Here is a 21,876-nt window from a genome sequence, read left to right on the forward strand (position 1 = left end):
TTCTCGCGCGATTTCCATATCCCACAGGAAGCATCATGCAACAGTCCATTCACTATTTGGTAAGTTGTCAATTCTCGCAAAAATATATATAATTGCAGTGTTTTATCTGTGACTGATTTTATCACTGCACCTCAGTTAATTTTGTGAAAATTATTATTTGATATTTTCATATGCTCATTTACTAGCTAACTTTGATGCTGAGGCTGTAGGATCAACATGACTGTTTTCTTAAGTTTGTCTAAGTAGACAACAAACATGACTCAGCCACAACATTCACTTTGAAGTGAAAGCATTCAGACATTGGGATGTGAACTGCATAATTAATTATGTATCACTGCATTGAACTCAGTTGTTAATGTCACTGATTTCCCTCAATCCCTCATATTGTTAAACAGGTGATGGTTCTTTAACCTCTTATGTGCTGCCATGGGAGACCTGTTTGCTTGTGAGGACCCGGTCCTCTGGAGAAGCATACATGATAAATACTGGGAGGTGGTGGAGTCCAAGTCACTGGGGAAAAGCAAGAAATCTGGAAGACTGCTGAGCCTAGACAAATGGTAATTAGTCTGACATGTTCACCTTCCTTTCTAGTAGTCTGTTATTATCACAGGATTGAGTGTGCTTGGTGGTGCAGTGGTTAAGTCCCTGCATTCCACCAGGGAGGTTGTGGGTTCGAATCCACTGTGGTGCATCCGGTTTTGTCGTCCGTCTATGTGAACACAATTGGCCCGTGTTCGGGAGAAGGATGCCGCATGGGGAGGGTGATATTGGTCATTCATTGCATGTACTCCTGCGGGCTGGGGTGGCACCTGTCAGCGGGGAGTGTGAGGAGTAGGATGAAGGCTCTGCGTCCTCCTGGTGGCTGCACCTCACTGGCAGGTGAGTCAGGTGGATGCAGTGACAACACAGAAACTTGTGTTGGGAGGAATTCATTGGCATGATGACTAGTAAATTGGGGAGAAAAGGGGCAAAAAAATAATTGGATAATTGGATTAAAACATGTGTGCAGTCAGTCTATTTACAAGAATAAAGGCAAAAGGATTGTCTCAATCTTTACCCAGGTATCAAGAGGAGCTACCGAAAGCCATTATTGGCAGACCTGACACATATGTCACGCTGTCAGAGCTTGTGAAACTGATGGAATGGAAACTCACCGTAAGTATTGTATAAAAATCACACCCGTGTGAAGTGAGGGGCACTCTTATCATCGTACATCATCATACATCATCTCATTCCGGCCAATCAGAATTTGCGTCCTCACCTTCGTCTTCAATGTTTGTGTTACGCAATGTTTATGTTTACACAAACACTAAAAGCTGGACATAGGGCTATCGCCCCTCAAAAATTAAACAGTCACAATGATCCCAAGTGAGTTCAGTATATACAGTTTTCTTTCCCCCATATTCTTGACCACTTGAACCCCAGCATCAATCTATATTCTGGGGGGAACATCAGGAAAAAATAGTCGATCTACAAGCACCCAACGATCGCAATGCGAGCTTGTAGATCATCTATTTTTGGTGCAGAGATTTGGTGTAGAAGGAAAAATCACACCCGTGTGAAGTGAGGGGCGCTCTTGTCATTGATTGCAATAATGTCAACTATCCTCTCCTTGACTGGCCCCCATGTTGCTGCAGAGGGGGAAGTTCCGGCCACGGCTGCAGCAGCTGGTGGCTTCCAACAGTGAGGAGACGGTGGAGAAATGTTCCCGAAAGGCCTTCAGTCTACTGCCAGACACGCAGGCTGCCATCACCGAACTGAGCTCCCTCAAAGGCCTCGGCCCAGCCACCGCCTCAGGTTAGCTCTACAAGCACTACATTCTGTCGGAGGGGTAGGATGGGCGATATGATGTTAAAATCAATATAGCGATTATTTCAAACCTTTGCCTCAATTACAATTAATGAACGTTTGTAAAAAATAAATAAATTGTGAAAACTGAAAATAGATGATTTACAAACAAAATTTCAAATGAGTCAGTGAAGTTAAAATAGTAAAAGGTGCTGCTGGATCAGATGGGATACATCGGATAAAAAAATGGGAGATCCGGACACTCATAGTTAAAAAATAGAGAACAGCCTTTATTATACCAACATGTTTCAACCTCACTCGGTCTTCATCAGGGCAAATTTTTTAATTAACTGGCTTCTCCACAGCCCTATTTCTGAGGGCATAGAGTACATACTTTAACATTGGTAATGACGGCTTTGTACGTATACGTACATCGAAGCATATCTGCTTTTAGTGGAGCGGTCATTAACAAATACGCCCAGAGAAATTGCCACCACATGAATGACATAAGAGATTGGTTTGTCATTACGTACGCGGAATAAAGCATACACTGTGGGACTGAATGCCTCGGTTTAGTTACCATTCAGGAATCATCCTCTCTATAGCCTATGCAGTTTAGCTTGGCCTATGACTGACTGTCCATTTTTTTTTTAAAGCTGTGCTGGCAGCGGGTGCTCCAGAGCAGACTGCGTTCATGTCTGATGAGGCCGTGGAGAGTGTGCCTGGACTGAAGCCCATCCAGTACACAGCCAAGCACTACTCTCTCTACCTCAGCAAAATGCTCCAACGCACCGAGAGGCTTAACAAAGGTGAGACGGCCACAGGGATATTAGGGTGGGTTTAAATACTTCTGCATTCGTCTGCCGTGGCAATTGTAGTCCTTGATTTACGGCGCCGGTGGCTAAATGCAGCCTTGCACATTGTACTCTGTGCTACAAGCATACAAAATGGGCCAGCAACAAACCAATTGATTTATGTTTATGAAGGGAAGTCACCTTATTATAGAGTTTTCCATAAACTGAAAGTGCAATTGCTTTTCCCAGTGTAACTGTGTGTGTGTGTGTGTGTGTGTGTGTGTGTGTGTGTGTGTGTGTGTGTGTGTGTGTGTGTGTGTGTGTGTGTGTGTGTGTGTGTGTGTGTGTGTGTGTGTGTGTGTGTGTGTGTGTGTGTGTGTGTGTGTGTGTGTCCACAAGATGGTACAGTACATGTATACTGATTAGGGCTGCAACTATCGATTTTTTTTTATTGTCAACAGTTTTCGATTTAAAATCGTTTATTACATTTATTCTGCTCAGCGATTTTGCGCTAACCTATGAAAATAGAAGGCATTACTGTTACGAACACTGAACTTGATCGGTCTTCTCTCTTCTTAGTGGACGGCCAGCATGACTGGACACCCCACAAGGTGGAGTTGTGTCTGTGGGCTTGGGCAGTAGCTAATCAGTTGCAGCTCCCATTCCTTGGTGAAATCGATGTCAAGAATCTGAGCAGCAGTAAGAAGGAAGAGTCCTCCGATGATGAACAGAGACGACGCAAAAAGCTGAGGACCAAATAAACAGCCACGACTGCCATATTTCATCCAGTGTCTTATTTGTTGAGTTAATAAATATTTTATGCTTGGTGATTGCATTTTGTTTCCCGGCGTAACTCATTGGGTGAACAGTCTGAATGTGAATGTTTTGTAAAAGCCTTTTCACCTAATTTCCATGATAAATTATGCGCTCTTTATATAAAAATGTGCAAATGGAAACATAGCTTTTGTGCACGTGCAACTCTTTCAAATTGACCCATCAGGGTCAATTTTCACATATGTAGAGTTGAAAAAGGAAAAAACTCCAGCACAGTCTTTGCAGTTGAAAAATGTATTAATGGAAAACAATGTTTCGGTCTATGCCAGTGATACTCAACCTCAACACATCAGGCCCGCGGGACCATTATGACTGGCCCACCAATGAAAATCTTAAAAAAAGAAGAAAAAAAAATCTGGAAAATGAAATAAAAATAAATAAATCTGAATGAAGTTATCTTTAATTACATTATTATAAGTAATACTATTAGAGTTGTACTATTACTCGAACGAAAATAAAAGCTTGGGGGGGGGGGGGAGATGCAATGCAAATGAAAGACATATACTGTGTATCCCTATTCCCTGACATAATTTTATAGCTAAACGGACAGAATTCTATTTTATTTGAATGATGAAACCCAGCTGCCATTAATAGTTGGAAATGGAAATGGAAATTGCGGAAATTGAAAGAGAGAAGTTATCAAGTATCATTAATGTCGTAATTTTATCTACTGGCCCCTGGCCCCTTGCCATTTTTGTAATGTGGCCCACAGGTAAATCTATTTGAGTATCCCTGGTCTATGCAACCTTCATCAGGCTATGTTCAGTATGTCAGACCCTTGGTTGGCCGCCTCCTAGCAAGGCTTTTGCACACCTACAGGCGACAGGTGTGTAGGAGGCTCCTACGCACCTGTCGCCTGTAGGTGTGCAATAGCCTTGCTTTATACAATTTTGTAGAGTTAAAATAACACTCAGGATGTTACTGTGTGTTGGACTTGAATCTACTGCTTCTAAACCAAATAAACAAGCTGCATGATGAACTGTTAAACAAACAAAACAAGGGAAGCAGTGGAATCATGGATATGTTGCCACAGTATTGTTCTTTATTTATATTGTTTCTAAATTAAAGCAAGTACAATGAACAGTACAAAATAAAACCAAAATATATATATATATACAATATAAAATGGTTCTGTTCAGAACATTTAAAAAGTACAATTAGATCATGAAATAATTAATGGGGACTTTGATATAAATTATCCATATTTATGTAAATTTAGGTTTCCTTTAGTTTCTTCATGACCCAGAGAAAAATAGCTTTTTTTGTATTACTTTTTTGTAAACGCTGTATTAGTACAACCTCTGGTCTGGTTTGGAGATTAACCTCCTAAGCTTGGCACCATTGTATTAATGCAAATAAGCAGCTCATGAAAACTACCACAGCAGCACAGATATGACTTCATACCAAATTATAGCACGGAAAAACCACTTGTTTCAAGAGTTGACTCTCAAGTTATACTCATGGCTCCGTATTTGTGAACGTTCACAATAATGCACAAACTAAAAACTGAAAAACCATACTAGACTTGCTTTTTATTTTTTAACCAAGTCGCATCTTGTTTCCGACTTGCAGAAAGTCGACTAATAAAGACCACAATGACATTGGGCGGCATTGAATTACATAGTAATTTTAAACTGAAATTTAGTGGCCTTTAAAGTTGGATAATGAGTGGCAGTTGAACTCTTGCCATTTCAGTGTACTAAGTCTTCAAAGTTGTGTCCTGGGACCCCTGTCTGGCCTTCATTGTAATGTGTACCTTTTATTTTAATGCCCAGTTATCTATTTATATATTTTTAAGATTTCTATAAATGTGGGAAATAATTCAGGGTCAAGCTAATTGTCTGTATTTTGGAGCAGGATTGGCATAGAGAACTCCTGAACCAGTATTATTATTATTTGCTAAATCTAAAAACTAAAAATGAAAGGAGCTGGTGAGCATCCAATGACTCTTGGATACAGTCTGTCTCTTCTAGAGTGTCTGCACTGAGACTGCAACATGTTCAATTACACTAAGGGAAGGCAGCCTGGTCAGAAACAAGTTAATTGCTGTAGCCTTAACATCTTTAGTTGAAATACAATGCACTGTATGGGGGATATATGTCTCTTTCCTTATAATTGTGGCCTTAGGCTTTGCGTAGTTTTGGATTTACATAACAAGGCATTGGTCATGTACAACAGCAACTGGAAATGTATCAGGATGTCGATACCTGAAGAAAGCATCAAAGAATGTTGATGGCACAAGAATATTATGGCACACGTCAGATAAACACATTACACAATAAATGCAACAAAAATAATCTAATAAATAGGAAAAAATCACACTTGTGTGAAGTGAGGGCGCTCTTATCATCATACATCACATTCCGTGCTCAGCCTATCAAATCATCACAAAAGTCATTCTGGCCAATCACTTTTGGCGCCTTTGCATTCAAATCATCGCTATGGGGTGATCAGCCAATCACAAGCCAATGTTTGTGTTCACACAGAGCCTCAAAGCTGGGCATAGATGGGGCTAGTGCCCTTCAAAAACGCACACCTATGGTGACATACAGAAACCGGGAATAAGAAACAGTAGTTAAGAAGATCTCAAGTATGCTGCTACAGTACGTTAGGCTGCATTACAGAATAAGAACAAGTACAGAGGTGAAAGTAACAGAACTGTACGTTGAATTTGAAAGAATGAAGTCAATAAAGGGGTTCACCGTGTTGATGTGAGAGATGAATGCTTGCATAATTGGTTCTGCATTCTGCTCAACTATTAATCATTAAGATTTGATCATTATGCCCCCCCCCCCCCCCGTTTGTGTCCAGCCATTCTCCACCAGGGGATCCTGTTGCATTTCTTAAACCAAATAATTACAGTATGTAATATCACTCATAAATAGCAGTTAAATAAACATCACGCAACCTGTCAGATCTACTCATTACAAGACGTGACATGTACAGTGTAGCTTTGGGCCTGGTAAAATACCGCCTCCCCTCTTGCAGTGACCATACATCATCCTGACACTGGAATTGTTGTGATGTGCACGCAACAAGACACAAAGGTAAGCATGTAACTACTCTACAGCCTAGACTGGTGTTTTATGGGGAGTGCCTCCTTAATTCCTGCTCTCCCTCTATCTTTCATAAGCCTCGCTTTGGTACCACCCAAACTGTCACATTATGTTAGCCAGGGATGACAGTCGCACCTCTATCACATCTTTAAACTCCTCTCCCTTGAGCTGTAGTCTAAATAACAGAGAAGGGAAGGGGAGGGCACAGCCTTCCTTAGTCGTGATGACATTGCTGTGTTTGGCTTGAGCCCACAGCCAGGTTCATAAAATACGCTTGGCTAACTTTACCCCACCCGGTTAATTAAGATGCATGCACTTCATTCCCATCACCTGCTGGAAAACAGCAGTCAAATCATGAATGTTAATGTAACTCTTAGAGTGTAAAGATTAACAAATTTGGGACCACGTAAGAGCCCATTTGGGTCCATTGTTACACTCTATCATCATCGAAGGCTAATTATGCATTATTTATTGTATATATTGTAATTTTATACTGTAGCAATAATCACAACGGGTGCACAAGTTTCTATCACAAGTGCATATGTCATACACTGGGAAATATTTTCAGTCCGTTATGTTTGATTGACTAAAATGCATAATTTTGAAAATGGCAAACCTTTTACCTCCGTTTACTAGTCAGCTGTTTTATGACCAACCATCACGATCGGTAAATGCATAAATAGCAGCCAAAGTCCAATTAATTATTGATTGAGAGGGAGGGGGAAAAAATGAATCAATGTAATTGCGAGCCAAGCCTGAGCTTGATTCAACAGTTGAATATTCAGAATGCTGATGTCTCTTATTCAGTCTCTGGCCACACCAACTCTAGAATGAACAATGTTCACTCAAGCTCACCAGCAATTCCAATTAATACATTTATTTTTAATTTCTCTGCAGCCTTTGCCTTCAGTGAGTTGGTTCTTCTATGGCTTATTTTGTAAAGCACAAAAGATTTATGATGTCAAGTGGACAAGTGGAGTCGTTGGCGCTCTGCCAAGAAAACATGATTTTGCCTCACAGATAATGTTTTAGAGGATCAAAGCCATACAGTAACAGTTATCAGAAGAACAACAATCTTAGCATGAAGTTTGCACCATTTGAAACGTTTTTTCCCCCTAAACAAGGAAAAGAAATACAAATAAATATACTCTTAGTTATGAACATACAATATACACATCCACTATAAAATGAAAAACAGAAATAACTTAATAACACTCTTTTTTATGAATACATTCCTTTACAAAAGTATACAGTCCCTAAGAATGTGAAACTGAGGTATAGACTGGGCCTGACAGAGACCCCAATGCCCTCTGGGACATGGAGGTTAGAGGTCACATCCGTGCCCTCCCCAGTTCAGTCTGTTAAAGAATAGGCAGAGGCCTGTGTGTGTGTGTGTGTGTGTGTGTGTGTGTGTGTGTGTGTGTGTGTGTGTGTGTGTGTGTGTGTGTGTGTGTGTGTGTGTGTGTGTGTGTGTGTGTGTGTGTGTGTATGCGCATGCGTTCTCAGACCACTCTGTACTTCAGTCAGCTGTGGTTGTCTTCAGAAGACAGAGAAGACCTCTATCTGCAACATGTTTGTGTCCTTGTCTCAGTCAGATCGATCCACAGAGCATGAGATGATATATTTTACACAGTAGGCTACTTTAGCAGGTTTGTAGCTAGCATTATGCCACATTAATAGATGAAGCTCATTCGCTGAAGAGACAACCACCAAATAAATAATTAAGTTAAGAATGCCAATATTCTTAGACCCATTTCATTGTCTCTTTCCCTTCCATCACAGGTGTCTTGTATAATGCAATATAATATGTACCATATCCACAGTGTATGTATGTTAGGGATGGGACTTTATAAAACTTGTGCCCTCCTAGATTTAAAGATCCCATGAAGTGAAAATCTCTATAAATAAATATAAATAATACATACATCTGCACTCAACTAAGAAAAGAAGAGAGAGGGAGGGAGAGAGAGACTTGAGAGATAGAGTATTATTGTATATTTTGAACAAGATCTCTTTGTTGCTAAACTCTCACTTTAATATGATATTTCGAATGAGATCTCATACTTGAGGTGCAACACTTGGCCTTTGTTTCTGAGGTAACAAAGAAAAAGTTGTGAACCCATTTAGACCTGAAACACCTACATTATATACGTTGTTCTACCTTTCAGAACAGATGGGCGCTAACCCCCTCCAACGTCTGGCTTTTCGGGAAAACTGTGTCATGGCAGCCAAAACTATAGTAGGCCTACTGTATATAGGCTTTTAATTACGTAAAAACAAAAACAGCACCGCACGTGACGTCATGCGGCAGCCAAGTCTATGGACTTTTAATTGTTGTTTAGAATACGATGATTGTTTAAAGAAGTGAGGCGCCGCTCAAGTGTGATTTTTATAATCAGCCTCAGGTCTAAATTAGGGGTATGTGTCTATATTCACACACACCAGCAATTTTGCTCATACTTCATACTCCCACCACCAGTGGCCACTGTGTGAATATGGTTAATAGATGCTTAAAATGTATTTTTTTAAATAGTGTAGTGCCCCACCCGAGTCAGATACATACACAGTGGGAAATATCTGACTAAATATCTCATGAGGCATTCTGGTGATTCAAACATATTGTCACAGTCCCACTCATTACCTCTCTTTTCTTCATGGCATCCCCAAACATTCTGACCACTATTCCGTGTCTCTCTCCATTGTAAACCCAAAGGCCTTAAAATAAATATCACAAAACTTAATCTCATCACTGCTTCCTTGTTTGGCATTACCCCCAATTTAAAAAAAAAAGTTTCATAAGTTGCTGCTGTTGAATATTTGTCTAGCACCTTTGCATATAACTTGCAACCATTATTTTAGTTTTGGTCAGAGGCCTGCATGAATTGAGTTTGAGATTTCCATTCACAGGGTCTTTAAATGGTAAGCAGAATGCACTTGTCTATAATGGAATCCCTCAGAATAAAAGAGTTCAACAGCAAATTGCTCTGTGAAAGGTTAGAGCAATAAGGTGGATGGGATTTCAACATATAAAAAGAGAGATGTTCCTCAAAGTGGATATGAGGAACTGTCACCTGTACTTCTTGCTACTGTAATCCCTCTTTAATAAAAGAGAAGTATTTCTTTGAATTGCAAAGTATCTGTAGAAAATATTTATATAATTATTCTTGGTTGGCTTCAGTATATCGAATGAATTCATATCGGTTGGTTCGAATTTGAAAGGAGGGGGCGGGGGGGGGGGGGGTGGTTTACGGTAGCCAGTGCAGAAAAACGTGGATGCACAAAGCAGGGTTTGGGCCTGGGGCCCGGGGGGGGGCCTTTATCAGGGGGGAGGAGGAATCTGCACACCCAGCAGCTCGTAGGCAAAGATGTTCCAGAAGATTGCAAAGAGAAGGAAAGTGATGAAGGAGAAGACGATGACCCACCAGGAACACTGCTTCTGCAGGCTCTCCTCGTAGCTCCGCAGGATGAGCAGCCCCATGCTTATACCCACCACTGCCCCCGACAGGTGAGCCATGAAGCTGGGCTGAGGCCCCGAGGAGGGCAGCGGAGGCGAGAAGCGCAGCCACACCGCCCGGCCGACTTCCGAACTCACTGTGAACGACAGAAAACAATAGTCCATATTCACATGGTGGCCATTTTGTTCTTCATATTCTGTGGATATGGGGTACCCAAAACTCCCCGGGTATGAAGTAAGACCACAATAGCCTCTGTGTAAATATGGTCAATATATACGGCAACAGAATCAGCAAGGTGAGAGTCTGAGTTCAGCCTGGCAGTCATGATACTTAGGCGAGAGAAGGATTAGAGTGGGGTTTATATTGTGCTATCAGCCAGCAGGGAGATGAGCATATAATGATGGTTAAAGCTGAGCTACATCCTGTAAGGTTATTCCACATTTGAATCATAGCCAAAGATGGGTCCCGGGAGGATTAAAAAGTAACCCCCAAATGAATGCAGAGAAATTACCATCAAAAGTAATACTATTTGACCACTAGTGAGAGAGGCTGAATAGGGTAGAACATAGCCGTCTAAATGCAGCAGTCCACAAAAGCATTGCATCACAACTAAGATAATTGTATTCGAAAACGGGAGTGAGATAACGGACAGATGGAGGGAACATATTGCTCGCTAACGAACATCATATTGTATTGGCTCTCATGTGCTGTACACAGACAGTCATGCAGTATGACTAGTCCTTTGAAAACTACTCACTCTAAGTCATTAAATATTATTACAGTAAGTGATGTAGCCTGCACTTATTGGATCCTATAATATAAGTCCCACTTGTAGGATTCATGGCAATTGCCTCTTAGACTGTGAACAACATGTGTAGTGCTTTATTTTTAAATGTTTAGCTAGGAATGAAAATGTAAATAAGAATGTAACTTACTGCAGACCAATGCCAGGATCATGCGGAGGAGCTTGTATGGACAGCGCATCCCAGCCCAGTTCTGAAATGAGCAAAGAAAATGTCCAAGTAACATGAACAAGCAATCACGTAAAAATAATAGCATATTAAGAGTTTAGCAGGATGACACACATTCTAATTTGTTGAACATATTTAGACTGTAGAGAGACGATCCATATTCATATGGGCAGTCAAGGGGCACCTACTGTATATGAGACATTATTTTACACCTGGCTGCTCTCCACTTACTGGTTCCATTCCAGTGGCATTCTATTAATCAGGGGGCTAAGATAGTTTAACAGAGGGGTGAGAACAGGACAATAAAAAGCCCCTGTGATTCTCCTGGGATAAAGAAAAAACAATGGCATCTTGCCTTTAGAATAATACATTTGTTCCTGCATGGGGATGAATAATCAGAAACCAATCACACCCCTCCTTAAGTTCCTAGCCCTGGGGTGTGTCAGAGATTTCTTCCCCTCTCCTTACGCTGAAAGGGAAGCAAAGGCGACTGCCATGCAAGATTAAAGACGGCCAGGAAAAGTCAATAAAATGGAGTCCTAACAACACTGCTATGCCCCGATGTTTAATATGACTGGATTGGCAGTGCTAATAAAATCCCAATAATAATTGTGTGTGTGTGTGTGTGTGTGTGTGTGTGTGTGTGTGTGTGTGTGTGTGTGTGTGTTGATGTGGACAACCAAGCTTGACCCCCATGTGAGAGCTTAAAACCTGCACTGTGTGTAATATTCTATGGGATTACTGACTCTGGTTTCGACTCTACACAGAGAAACACAGAGAGAACGAACACTACAGAACCTGGACAGATCCCTTTTGAAGGTGTGTTGACACCGTTACCGTTATATACGGGTGATTAACAGACGGTTCACTGAACAGATTCACTGTTGATTGTCTGTACATAGCGTAGATTCATGAATTTATTATTCATTGGTGATTATACTGTACTATATTCTAATATTCATTGTTGATTGTCTGTACATATACCGTAGATCCATTCATTCATTGGTGATACTATATTTGTCTCCACCAGACCAGTCTGTGTACAGTTAATCTCTGGCAATGTCGGCCTGATCAACGTGAAACTCTGCACGCACACTCCCTGGATGCCAGAGCAGGAGCTCTCTGCCCCACATTATCACATTGGTCTGTTATAGCACCACTTTTGGCTACTACTCCTATAGATCACATGTGATCACACAAATCGGTACACATTATCTCTGGGGTCATGTGATCAAGAAGTATGAGTTAGACTTTTCAGATCCTATTCCAAGTCGCTATGACCAAAGTTTGCTGGGCCAGGGAAGGAAACCTGCCCAGGCGTAGATCTGTAACGTGGAGCATACTTTTCTAGTATTTATTTAATTTTTCATTGGCTCTTGACCCTTACCTGTTTTTCAGTCTTACTTCTTTTGCTGCAATGAAACCTGAATGTCTCCCGGGGATCAATAAAGGTTTCTGTAATCTTTATCTTAACTCAGCCAGGTGCCATGCTCTTTTCTGCTGAAAGGCAATTTTCTTTGACATACACTCTCATGCAATCTTTATAAAGGACAGTCAGTTTTCAATGGTATAAATTGTTATCATAATGGTGATGATGAAGTCAAGAATTGCTGAGACGCACAGCAGCATTCTTTCGCGGACTGACAGGAAAACATTTTGCCTTGCACTCTCAATCAAATTGTCAGCCCAGCTGTTTTCGGTATAGAAAATTACATTTGGATGATTGGTTTGGACAAATTGACGCATTGAATTAAGAAAAGAAGCTACACAAAAGAGAAAAACACTGCAATGCTCATCAAGGCAGATTTAATTCAAAGGGGACTCATGCAAACAGTTGGCCTCAAAAACTAAACTGAGCTTAACTGCGGTAACTGTATATAGAAATATGTTTCCCGTCGTACTGTACAACCTTAAACTGAGCTGAGCCAAGACATTCCTTGAGGGCTCCTACTAGTAGACAGAACCAGTCATCAAGCACACTAGACCAAACAAACTGTTTGCAATTGGTTGCTATCAGCACAAAGTCACGTAGACCAAAGTTAGAAACTCTTGCTTTTGCGCTTTGATTTCCTATTTCTGTTGTCACTTTCCTATAGCCTTTAGTGACGGTCTAGGCTAAAGTGATTAATGAGATCGTATGCTGCCTTGAGACCTTGACAGAATATACTAAGGACATTTAACACAAGCCTGTGTGTGTGTGTGTGTGTGTGTGTGTGTGTGTGTGTGTGTGTGTGTGTGTGTGTGTGTGTGTGTGTGTGTGTGTGTGTGTGTGTGTGTGTGCACGTGCATATTGTTGCTGTTGGGGAGAAATCTTGTATCCATATCTCAACTTCTTTTTTACAAGCTCACTATGCACTGAAGCGCAAGTCGTGACACATTGTGAACTTGTAGATCTGCCATTTGTTCTATTCCTGAAGTGTTTATAAATATTGAACCAATGAAAAGTATTAACAAAATAATAACTACACTGGATTGATTGGAACATGTTATTTTTTCCCATTTCCTGAAAACTGTCGGTTTAGGACATACACGGTTTACACCGACAGTAATGACATATGTGTGTAGATATAGTTACACCAAGGGAATGGTTGTATACGTTAATGTTCAAGGTGAAAACAATTGGACACATCCATAAATAATTAAGAAAGAGACTCCACTGAAGAATTAAGTGCTGCCTTAAAGGGGGTTGATCAATAAGGATTACAAGACCACCGTGTAAATTAAATGGCATAGCAATATAAAATATTGGATTTAAGTCCTCCTCGCATGCTCCTCATCAGGGTCACTTCCCCCTCCATTTGGTTGATAAAACGAGGTCACGTGGCCCCTAGATATATGCCATGGTGCTACTCCCCCCAAAACGATGCTTGTTAGAGAACTATTAAAAGTCCTTATCTCATTGCATTCATATGAACTTGTCAGAGTGCTTCCATTAACCACATGAACCCAGGTGTGCCTATTCCGGGGAGAAAATAGCAGATCTACAAGATATTGTAATATTTTTGTCAAAGAGATTTGGTGTAGAGGGAATAAAGGAGGGTTGAATGGGGTTCAAGAGTTTAAAGCTTTAACCACTTATATGCATGAAAACAAAAAGGTAAAAAAATGAATTATCCAAAACCCCAAAATATAGGTGAATTTGTCCGGCTGTGATGGTGCAGAGAAGCTCTCTCTCTCTTTCTCTCCCCCCCCCCCCCTCCTTCCCTCCCTCCAAGCGGGCAGCAATGACATTTCAACCCCCCATTGATACCGTTATCAGACATTAACAATGGAAGGTGGTGATGATGGCAGTTACCATGACAACGTTGGCCAGATGCGCCGAGCACAGAGCGTAGACCCCCCCTGAGCCCCCCACCACCGGAGCACGCATGTCTGTGATGGACACTGTCAATGAACCTGCAGAGAGAGAGAGAGAGAGATAGATGTACGGTATGTATGTATACAAGACAGACAGGACAGACAGAGAGAAGGTGTGAATGTATATTTCCAAGATGAGGAGGGAGGGGGTGCAATGCAGGGGAAAGGAGAACAGAGGGAGGGAGCCAGTGAGAGTGAAGGGAGAGAGATAATGTTTAGAGAGTGGAGCACAGCAGGGAAGAAAGAGAGAGAGAGAGGGAGAGGGGGAGAGAGAGGATATGGTTAGATTAGCCATCACAAAGCAGTTCAAGTCACCTTCCTCCAACATTCCCAGAAAGCTGTGTGAAAACACCCCGTCTGTCTGAACACCACTGCTGCATCAGCTGACCTTCACATAACCTCTTTTTACATCTACAACACAAACACGAATGACGAATGTATATACACCACCACATGTGTGTATACACAAACCTGCAGAGGGCAGACAACACACACACACACACACGCACGCACGCACACACGCAGGCAGGCACACACGTTCTGATTCACAAAAAGCACACACGTTGTACTCCCCGCTGCTTGACAATGTCCTCTTTAATAAACTCCTCCTCTTGTATAAACAGTCCAACAAACTCATTAGAATAAAAGCAAGATGGAATAAATTATATTTTACTTCAGGATTCTTCAGAAGAGAAAAGAAAGAAATAGAGAGAGGACATACTGTATGTGCCTGTGGACAAAAAGGGAATTGCAGCAAAGACCACCCCGGTACTCAACTCCCCTCCCACCTCCTCACTTGAGTTTAATTTGAGCTTTTCCTGTTCACAAGGGAACGCCTCTTCTGGTATTCATGAGAAAAGTCTAATCAGGGATATGTATGGCATGGCAAGAAGCCATTTTATTTTTTCTTCTTTTTTTTGTTAATGTAATTGTAGGTTGAGTGCAGTGCAGTGTTGGAAGTTCAGGTTGTGTCAAAGCTAAGAGATAACACATACTGAACATACAGCCAGGGGACAGGGAGGTTTTTGTCCAGCATCTTGTAGTGCAGTTTGCCTGTGTGCTGCTAAAGACAAACACCCCGAATGCAGTCGACTGCACCCCTCACTCACAACGTGCCGATGGTGCACAGCGCGAGTGAGGCTCTAAAGTGACACTCGCTCGTAATAAGTGGGACATTATTTCGTGTTTAGAACGACCGCGGCAGCAGTTGCTCATGACACAGCGTCAGCCACTGTTAATTATGCAAATTAACTGATAAGGGAAGCAGGGAGGACTGATAAAAACAAAACAGCCTCCGTTTAATCGCTGTGGGGGGTTGTCGAAGTTATGATCTCAGATCTATAATGCATGTTGTAACATTATATTTGGTGCCTGTGTGCGTGTTTTTGTGTGTTGGAGGGGGTACATAGAAAATATACAGCGCTTCTCTTAAAACGTGCCTCGTCAGCCTGTTTGTGGTGGTGGTGGTGATGATGATCACGACATGACAGATAATCAGAGTTCAGTTCAGAGCTCAATGTGCTCCTGAGTCATTCATCTCCCATCGTGTGACACTTCACGTGGATTTATGGGGCATCTGAAGGTTGATGAAGTAGATGTCGCATCTCACGATTTGTAAAGAAGTGGCCCGTCTTTTTTCTTTTTACCAGTTTCAGAGAAATTGCAATTACAGAGTGCGGCATATGTGCTCTCTGATCTCTTCAAAGCAATGGATAAACTGAATTAGAACAACTGTAGTTGTCTTTTATTCTCCTCCGGATCTTCACAAACGTAGGGCATTTTGCAATTCAATTATTACTTCAATGCAGCATGTGGAGATACAGATGTCCTAGTAGTCTCCTTCCTATGTCCTTTACCACAATACGTAGGCAGTCTGACAGTCTCAGACAGTCTGGGGTAGTCATGGAAGCAACTCGGGTACATCTCTGAACTTGTAAAGATAAAGCCCAACAAGAAATAGGTTCATTAGTAATTAAATGCCATGAAAACAAAACAAAACATGGAGTTGTAGGTGAGTGCCAAATAATCACAATAGCACAATGGAAATCTGCCTTGAGTCTTATTCATACTTAGTTCCACGTCAGTGACACACACAAGCTTGTAGATCGGCTCATTTCGGTGCATGACAAGGCGTGCAAACCAAGTAAGCACTGACCCATATTTGTAAGTGAGGGACAATATCAAAGCCAAGAGAAGTGTTCCAAGGGAAGGACTCAAACCGCTCAGATTCTCCTGCTTTGGTGAATGCTGTGCAGAATATATTTTGAATATTAAACAAAACCTGCCATCTGTGCTCGCCTGCTTATGTGGGGGATTTGAGGGACATCTCGCTCAGCAGGAGCGGAGACGTGAGGTTTTACCATTCATTTATTTATGCAAGGAGCTAGCACGCTTGCCGCTATCATTCAAATTCTGGAGTCGTCACCAATGTCGCCGAAATCCCTTTGTGTACACGTATCATTATAAATTATGGCTCAACAGCGGCAACCTCGTCTTCTAAGCAATGGAATATCCACCACAACACCTGCACTTCCAGGGGCAACCCCCAAGCAACTTTGCACTTTTCAGCTGCCGGTAGATACAGTAAAGTAAGGGGATCCCAGGACAATATGCTTGAGAGTGCTAAACAACATTTGTCTGTAGCCAGCACTCAGGTGGCCGCAAGCAGCAGTTTCAGCAGAGCAGAGGAAATGCCACAGGGGGAAAAAGGAAAACAAAATATGACAAATCATTCCTCTGCTCAAATATCACTGGCCATTGTGCAAGGAGCAACTAATCTGATGTCTACATATTTTGAGTGCTATATGAATAATTCTGTACTTGATAGATCTTGTCAAAGTTTCAGTAAAACGTCATCTTGATACTTGTTATTTAAGTATCAATATCATATATCAAGTGTATTCATTTTACATCAACATCTCAACTACGGTATTCTAATCTAGAAGCGATGTTGTAAATGGAACTAAAGTGAAAAAACAAACGAGTAAGACGCGCAAACGCGGGAAGCAAACGCAGCTCGTACATATTTGGGTTTTGGACGTATAGCTGCTTTGGGGACTCCTTATATGGTGCCCCTTTTGTGCCCATATATGGAGCTGAGTGGACCTGGCCCCTTTTGTGCCCATATATGGAGCTGAGTGATTGCTGATGCAACACACTCCATATTTGGATAGCGGGACAGACACACACAGACAGACAGACAGACAGACAGACAGACATGATCTGCTAGGTCTCATAGTATATTGTCCATGATTCATTTTGTTCCACTAGTATCTGCTATCTACTGTGTTTCATCATACTTAGTCCAGCAATCTTGCAAGAATAAACTTCCAGAGGAATGAGAATGATGTGCCCATGTCACAACAGCAGATGGGACAGGTGATGCAATCTTGAGAAAACATCTGAAATGAAACATGACACACCCAGAACCACTTGCCACCTACTGCAATCTTAAAGCGCCAAAGACGACGGCTGCAGGAGCTTACTGGATAGGCCCAGGAACATTAACATGCATCGAGCTGCATTTCTTGATTGTTCAGTCAATAGGAGAATGGAGAAGGGACACTGCAAGGACAATGAGCAGTGATTTATTCACGTGATTCAGGCAGTAGTTAGTGTAAGGAAATCTGGCATTTAACACAGTGTTTTATTTCCTTCTGGGGTTTGATAGCGTTAGTCCGTTGGTGGACGTTATGAGGCAGATGGCACGTTTTCAGTTAGGACCACGCAGAGCTGCTTCTACACAATCGCAGCATCCCACAAAGTAGTTTTCCTCTGAACCAATCCACAAAAAAGTCACGCTAAAAACCATCAATTCTCTTTTTATTCTGAGAGTTAAATTAACCTCCAGGTTTGACCATTACTTGTTTTTGGAGCCTTACTAAGCTATTTGTGCCTATTTATTAAGTTAATTAAACACTACTATATATGCCAACTTATTTTTTCATGTTTCACAACAACAAAAGGACTTGAGCTTGCTTTCGGGCTCTTCTGTTCAATAGCGACTTCATTTCACAGGAACACTTTGAAACTGTTAAAAATTGAAAAAGAATGGAAATGCTGGTACTATAGGTTTTAGGTCATGAAAAGCAAATCAGTGGCTTACAAATTCACCTTTCTGGGGCTATGTCAGTGACGGATATTTCTACTTACCTTACCAATACTGTTTTTTGTTTCATTCTACGTTCAGGTTGCTCTATTTGTACACACTCGCCTCAGACTGATCTAGAGCCCCCAGGCATTTAATCTTCAGGCCCTGGTGTTCAGATGTGCTGGAGTCAGCACTCGTCCACTCAGAGGCTGCCTCTACTGGCTAATAAACTGAGGAAATGCCTGATCAGATTTATTTGCCAAGTACAAATAAGAAGAGAGGGACAGAGTGATGGAAAGAGTGTGACGGAAAGAGAAAGGGTATAGGGTGTTGGCATGGCTGAAAGAGAGACGGAGAATGTTTTGAGATTTTGAAAATAAGCTGAGACTGAGGAAGAAAGAAAGAGAGATCTGAGGGAAGAAGGTTTTACACAGAGGACAGCATGAAAACATTTTCTCTTTTTTTTCCCATGATAAATTTGTTTTTTAAGCCTCGTTTATCCTGTCATACGACATGGTTGTACGTCCGATGTTTAGCCATTACCCACATTGAGAGGACCTGCTCTGTGGTCTTTCAGGACCTTTATCGAACCAAAACGGACACCCCCCAGATACATTTGCTGCAAGAAGAGTTGAAGAAGTGGCAAAACCTTGCTAGCCTGTGAGAAATACATTTGCAGGCTCTCCATCTAAAGTCAAGTCACATTTAGCACAATGTAAAAATCACAAACAAATGAATTACAGTTCTACTGTCATGCTGAAGCACCATTATTGTTCGTTGTGCAGAGAAGTCTATGGGGTAAGGACTTTGGCAGTTTAGTTATGCTAATGTATCCAGTTTAGAGGTGACTGGATTGAAATGCAAACCATTACGAGCATCCTGAATATGCTATCGTGGTGTGTGCGTGCGTGCGTGCGTGCGTGTGCATCAGGATGGGTGGAGGAGGACAGACAGGGTGACACAACTGGAGTCCAGCCATGTGTCACATGCGTTTTTGTGTGTTCTGCAGTCTGGTAGAAAAGAGGACCAGGTCCATTTGAAACATAATAGGACCATCAGTCCTGGGTATCTCTATTAAAAATGTGAACCACCTGGGATGGAGATGGACACCAGCTGCAAGCTGGACCCCTTTGGCGTCTGCACTAACGGTCTGACGGAGAGAGAAAGTGAAACATTCTCTCCCTCATTGAGATTTCCTACAACGGGAACAGCAGGTTTTGCAATCAGCTCTAAGACACTCTTCATCCATTTCTCTCTGCCCTGGTCTAGCGTGTGTGTGTGTGTCTGCATGTGTGTGCAGAGGGTGGGGTTGGGGTTGATAACCATAGAGTCTGAGGGCCTTTAACGTATCCCCTGTCCACAAACATCAGGCTGAGGCAGAGCTCTGAGCAGTCAGCATGCGCCCCATAGATCAAAACAACACGCACAATGCATCTGTGCATCTGTGCTGCAGGCAAAACAGATCGTTAGTGAAACACGAGCGGACTGAAAAAGCGTCCAGAGTCAAAACACACCCTTCAGACGTAAGAATGCCGCTCGACATGACAGACACTCAGCTAAAAACCATACGTACAGCGGCGCCGTCCGTCCGTGTCACGCTGTACCCTGGAGGGACAGATAATATGCATCAATTGCACAGTGTGCTAAAACAGCCGGTCCAAAGACTCTTTGCCCTTGGTTTCCTCAGAGATTGATTTGGTTTATTCTATCACGACCCTCTGCTCCGTCCAAATCTGCCACGTGGGGGGAAAATATGATAATATTTGTGCTTCCCCAGAGCACTGGGGAATCAATAGTGTACCGCAGCTAGGCCCATCCACAGAGCTGTTGGGAGGCGACCACTCAAGACAGTGCCAAGCATCAAGGGCCTGGTATAATTATGTCAGACCTGTGCTGTGTGTAGGTGTGCTTGAGTGAGTGATATTAAAGGTGCACTATGTGTGTGCACACCTGTGTGAAATGCAGGGGAAAGGAAGAGAGGAGTCGCAAAACGAGCATGCTCGGGTCACCTCTGAGCTGTCTGTGTTTTATACTGCATCACTGTTCTCATCTCAAAAGCATGAGAAGTAGTCATTGAATATGTCCAAATCAAGTCAGAGTGAATTCTTGTCACAGCCAAAACGCAGCCTTCAGTCATGGCTGCAACTCAACAAATTTGTTAACAAAAGAAAGCGCAATAGCTGACCTTGGATAAAAATGACAAATTCCAGAGACAAAAAGAGCATCAAATCACTTCCCACAGTATGCTCAAGGTTATAAAAACCACTCAGTGTGATGGCTAATGGGGAGAGAGGAAGGGAGGGTGGGTGGTTTGTGTGTGTGTGTGTGTGTGTGTGTGTGTGTGTGTGTGTGTGTGTGTGTGTGTGTGTGTGTGTGTGTGTGTGTGTGTGTGTGTGTGTGTGTGTGTGTGCATGTGAGTGCGTGCGTGCGTGCGTGCGTGCGTGCGTGCGTGCGTGCGTGCGTGCGTGCGTGCGTGCGTGCGTGCGTGCGTGCAACCAGTGGAATGAATGAAAATAAATGGGCCTAAGAAAATAGCCTCTGTACCAGCTTTAACAAACAGAACAATGGACTCCCACAAAATTGCTATTCTCTAATTTCCTGGGCAAAGCAATTAGACTTGTCAACTTACTGTACAGTAGAGCATACTGTAGCTCTGATCCGTAGCGTAAAGCACTAGAAGGACTTCTCAGCTATGGACCAGAGCTAAGTAGAGCAGTCGTTCCCAAACTGTGGGCCCAACCCTAACCCATTTTGGGGCCATGAACTAATCAGGAGATATATATATATATATTTATATATATATATATATATATATATTTGTTTCCCTATTTATTTTTATGAAGTAGTGAAAATAGCATATCAGCTATTTTCATTTAGTTTGTCCCAGAGAGGTCTCTAAGGTTTGGTTGTAGGGAAAGAGAGCTTGAGAATTAGCTTGCTTGGCAACGAGCAGACCCCTCAGTCTGGGTCCGGTGTAGAATGACTAAGGGGTGGGGGGTTGGGGGTGGAGATTATCATAATCATACGCACCGCACAAAGGTCACTCTACCTCCTTGATGCACAATCACTCGATGCACACAGCCGAGCACCAAGGGAGAACATCAGTGGGGCTTACAGTGGCATGGTAGGGCTCTTTAAACAATTCTAGCATTTGTGCAAAATGGATTCTACGACTACTTAAAAAGAGACATGAAGACCTCACACACTACTGTAATGGCACAAAGACCACCAGAGTGCCTACTGAACAAAAAAGGGCACTGAGAATAATTGGTATTCTGCCGGCAAAGGCGACACAAAGACAACGCGACAACTCCAAGTCATAAAAGTGACTTGTCCTTGACAACCCTTCACAAATTTACCACGGTACAATCACATCACTGAGAATGTTAACTTTACACCAAGCCAAAGTCACAGAGCGCACAGAGCCTGAATCAACCCTCTGGCACCAAGTATTTACCTTAGTAAATTACCGTAGTATTTACCTTCTGCTCTGTTTCTTCACTTTCATCTCTCTCTCTTGCCCTCTCTTCT

General features: G+C 42.2%; 2 protein-coding genes across 3 annotated transcripts in view; one reads left to right on the forward strand and one right to left on the reverse strand.

Annotated features, from left to right (window-relative positions):
• The first annotated feature begins 26 nt into the window (after positions 1 to 26).
• Positions 27 to 3,381, forward strand: LOC308333345 (uncharacterized protein). Its single transcript, XM_080789696.1, has 6 exons — positions 27 to 59; positions 396 to 557; positions 1,062 to 1,155; positions 1,638 to 1,797; positions 2,445 to 2,597; positions 3,162 to 3,381. The coding sequence occupies exons 2-6, from the start codon at positions 427 to 429 to the stop codon at positions 3,341 to 3,343; spliced, it is 720 nt and encodes a 239-aa protein (XP_080645822.1). The 5' UTR covers positions 27 to 59; positions 396 to 426; the 3' UTR covers positions 3,344 to 3,381.
• Positions 3,382 to 9,678: 6,297 nt separating this feature from the next.
• Positions 9,679 to 21,876, reverse strand: part of rhbdl1 (rhomboid, veinlet-like 1) — a 57,596-nt gene continuing 45,398 nt past the window's right edge. For both annotated transcript variants that reach the window (XM_080788385.1, XM_080788386.1), the window contains 3 exons: positions 14,194 to 14,294; positions 10,863 to 10,923; positions 9,679 to 10,063 (listed from right to left, as the gene is read on the reverse strand). In XM_080788385.1, the coding sequence (XP_080644511.1) occupies positions 9,792 to 10,063; positions 10,863 to 10,923; positions 14,194 to 14,294 (434 nt within the window). In that variant the 3' untranslated portion in view covers positions 9,679 to 9,791. The remainder of the gene's footprint in view (positions 10,064 to 10,862; positions 10,924 to 14,193; positions 14,295 to 21,876) is intronic.

Source organism: Protomyctophum bolini (genome assembly GCF_963924005.1).
Source record: "Protomyctophum bolini genome assembly, chromosome: 18".
NCBI lineage: Eukaryota > Metazoa > Chordata > Actinopteri > Myctophiformes > Myctophidae > Protomyctophum > Protomyctophum bolini.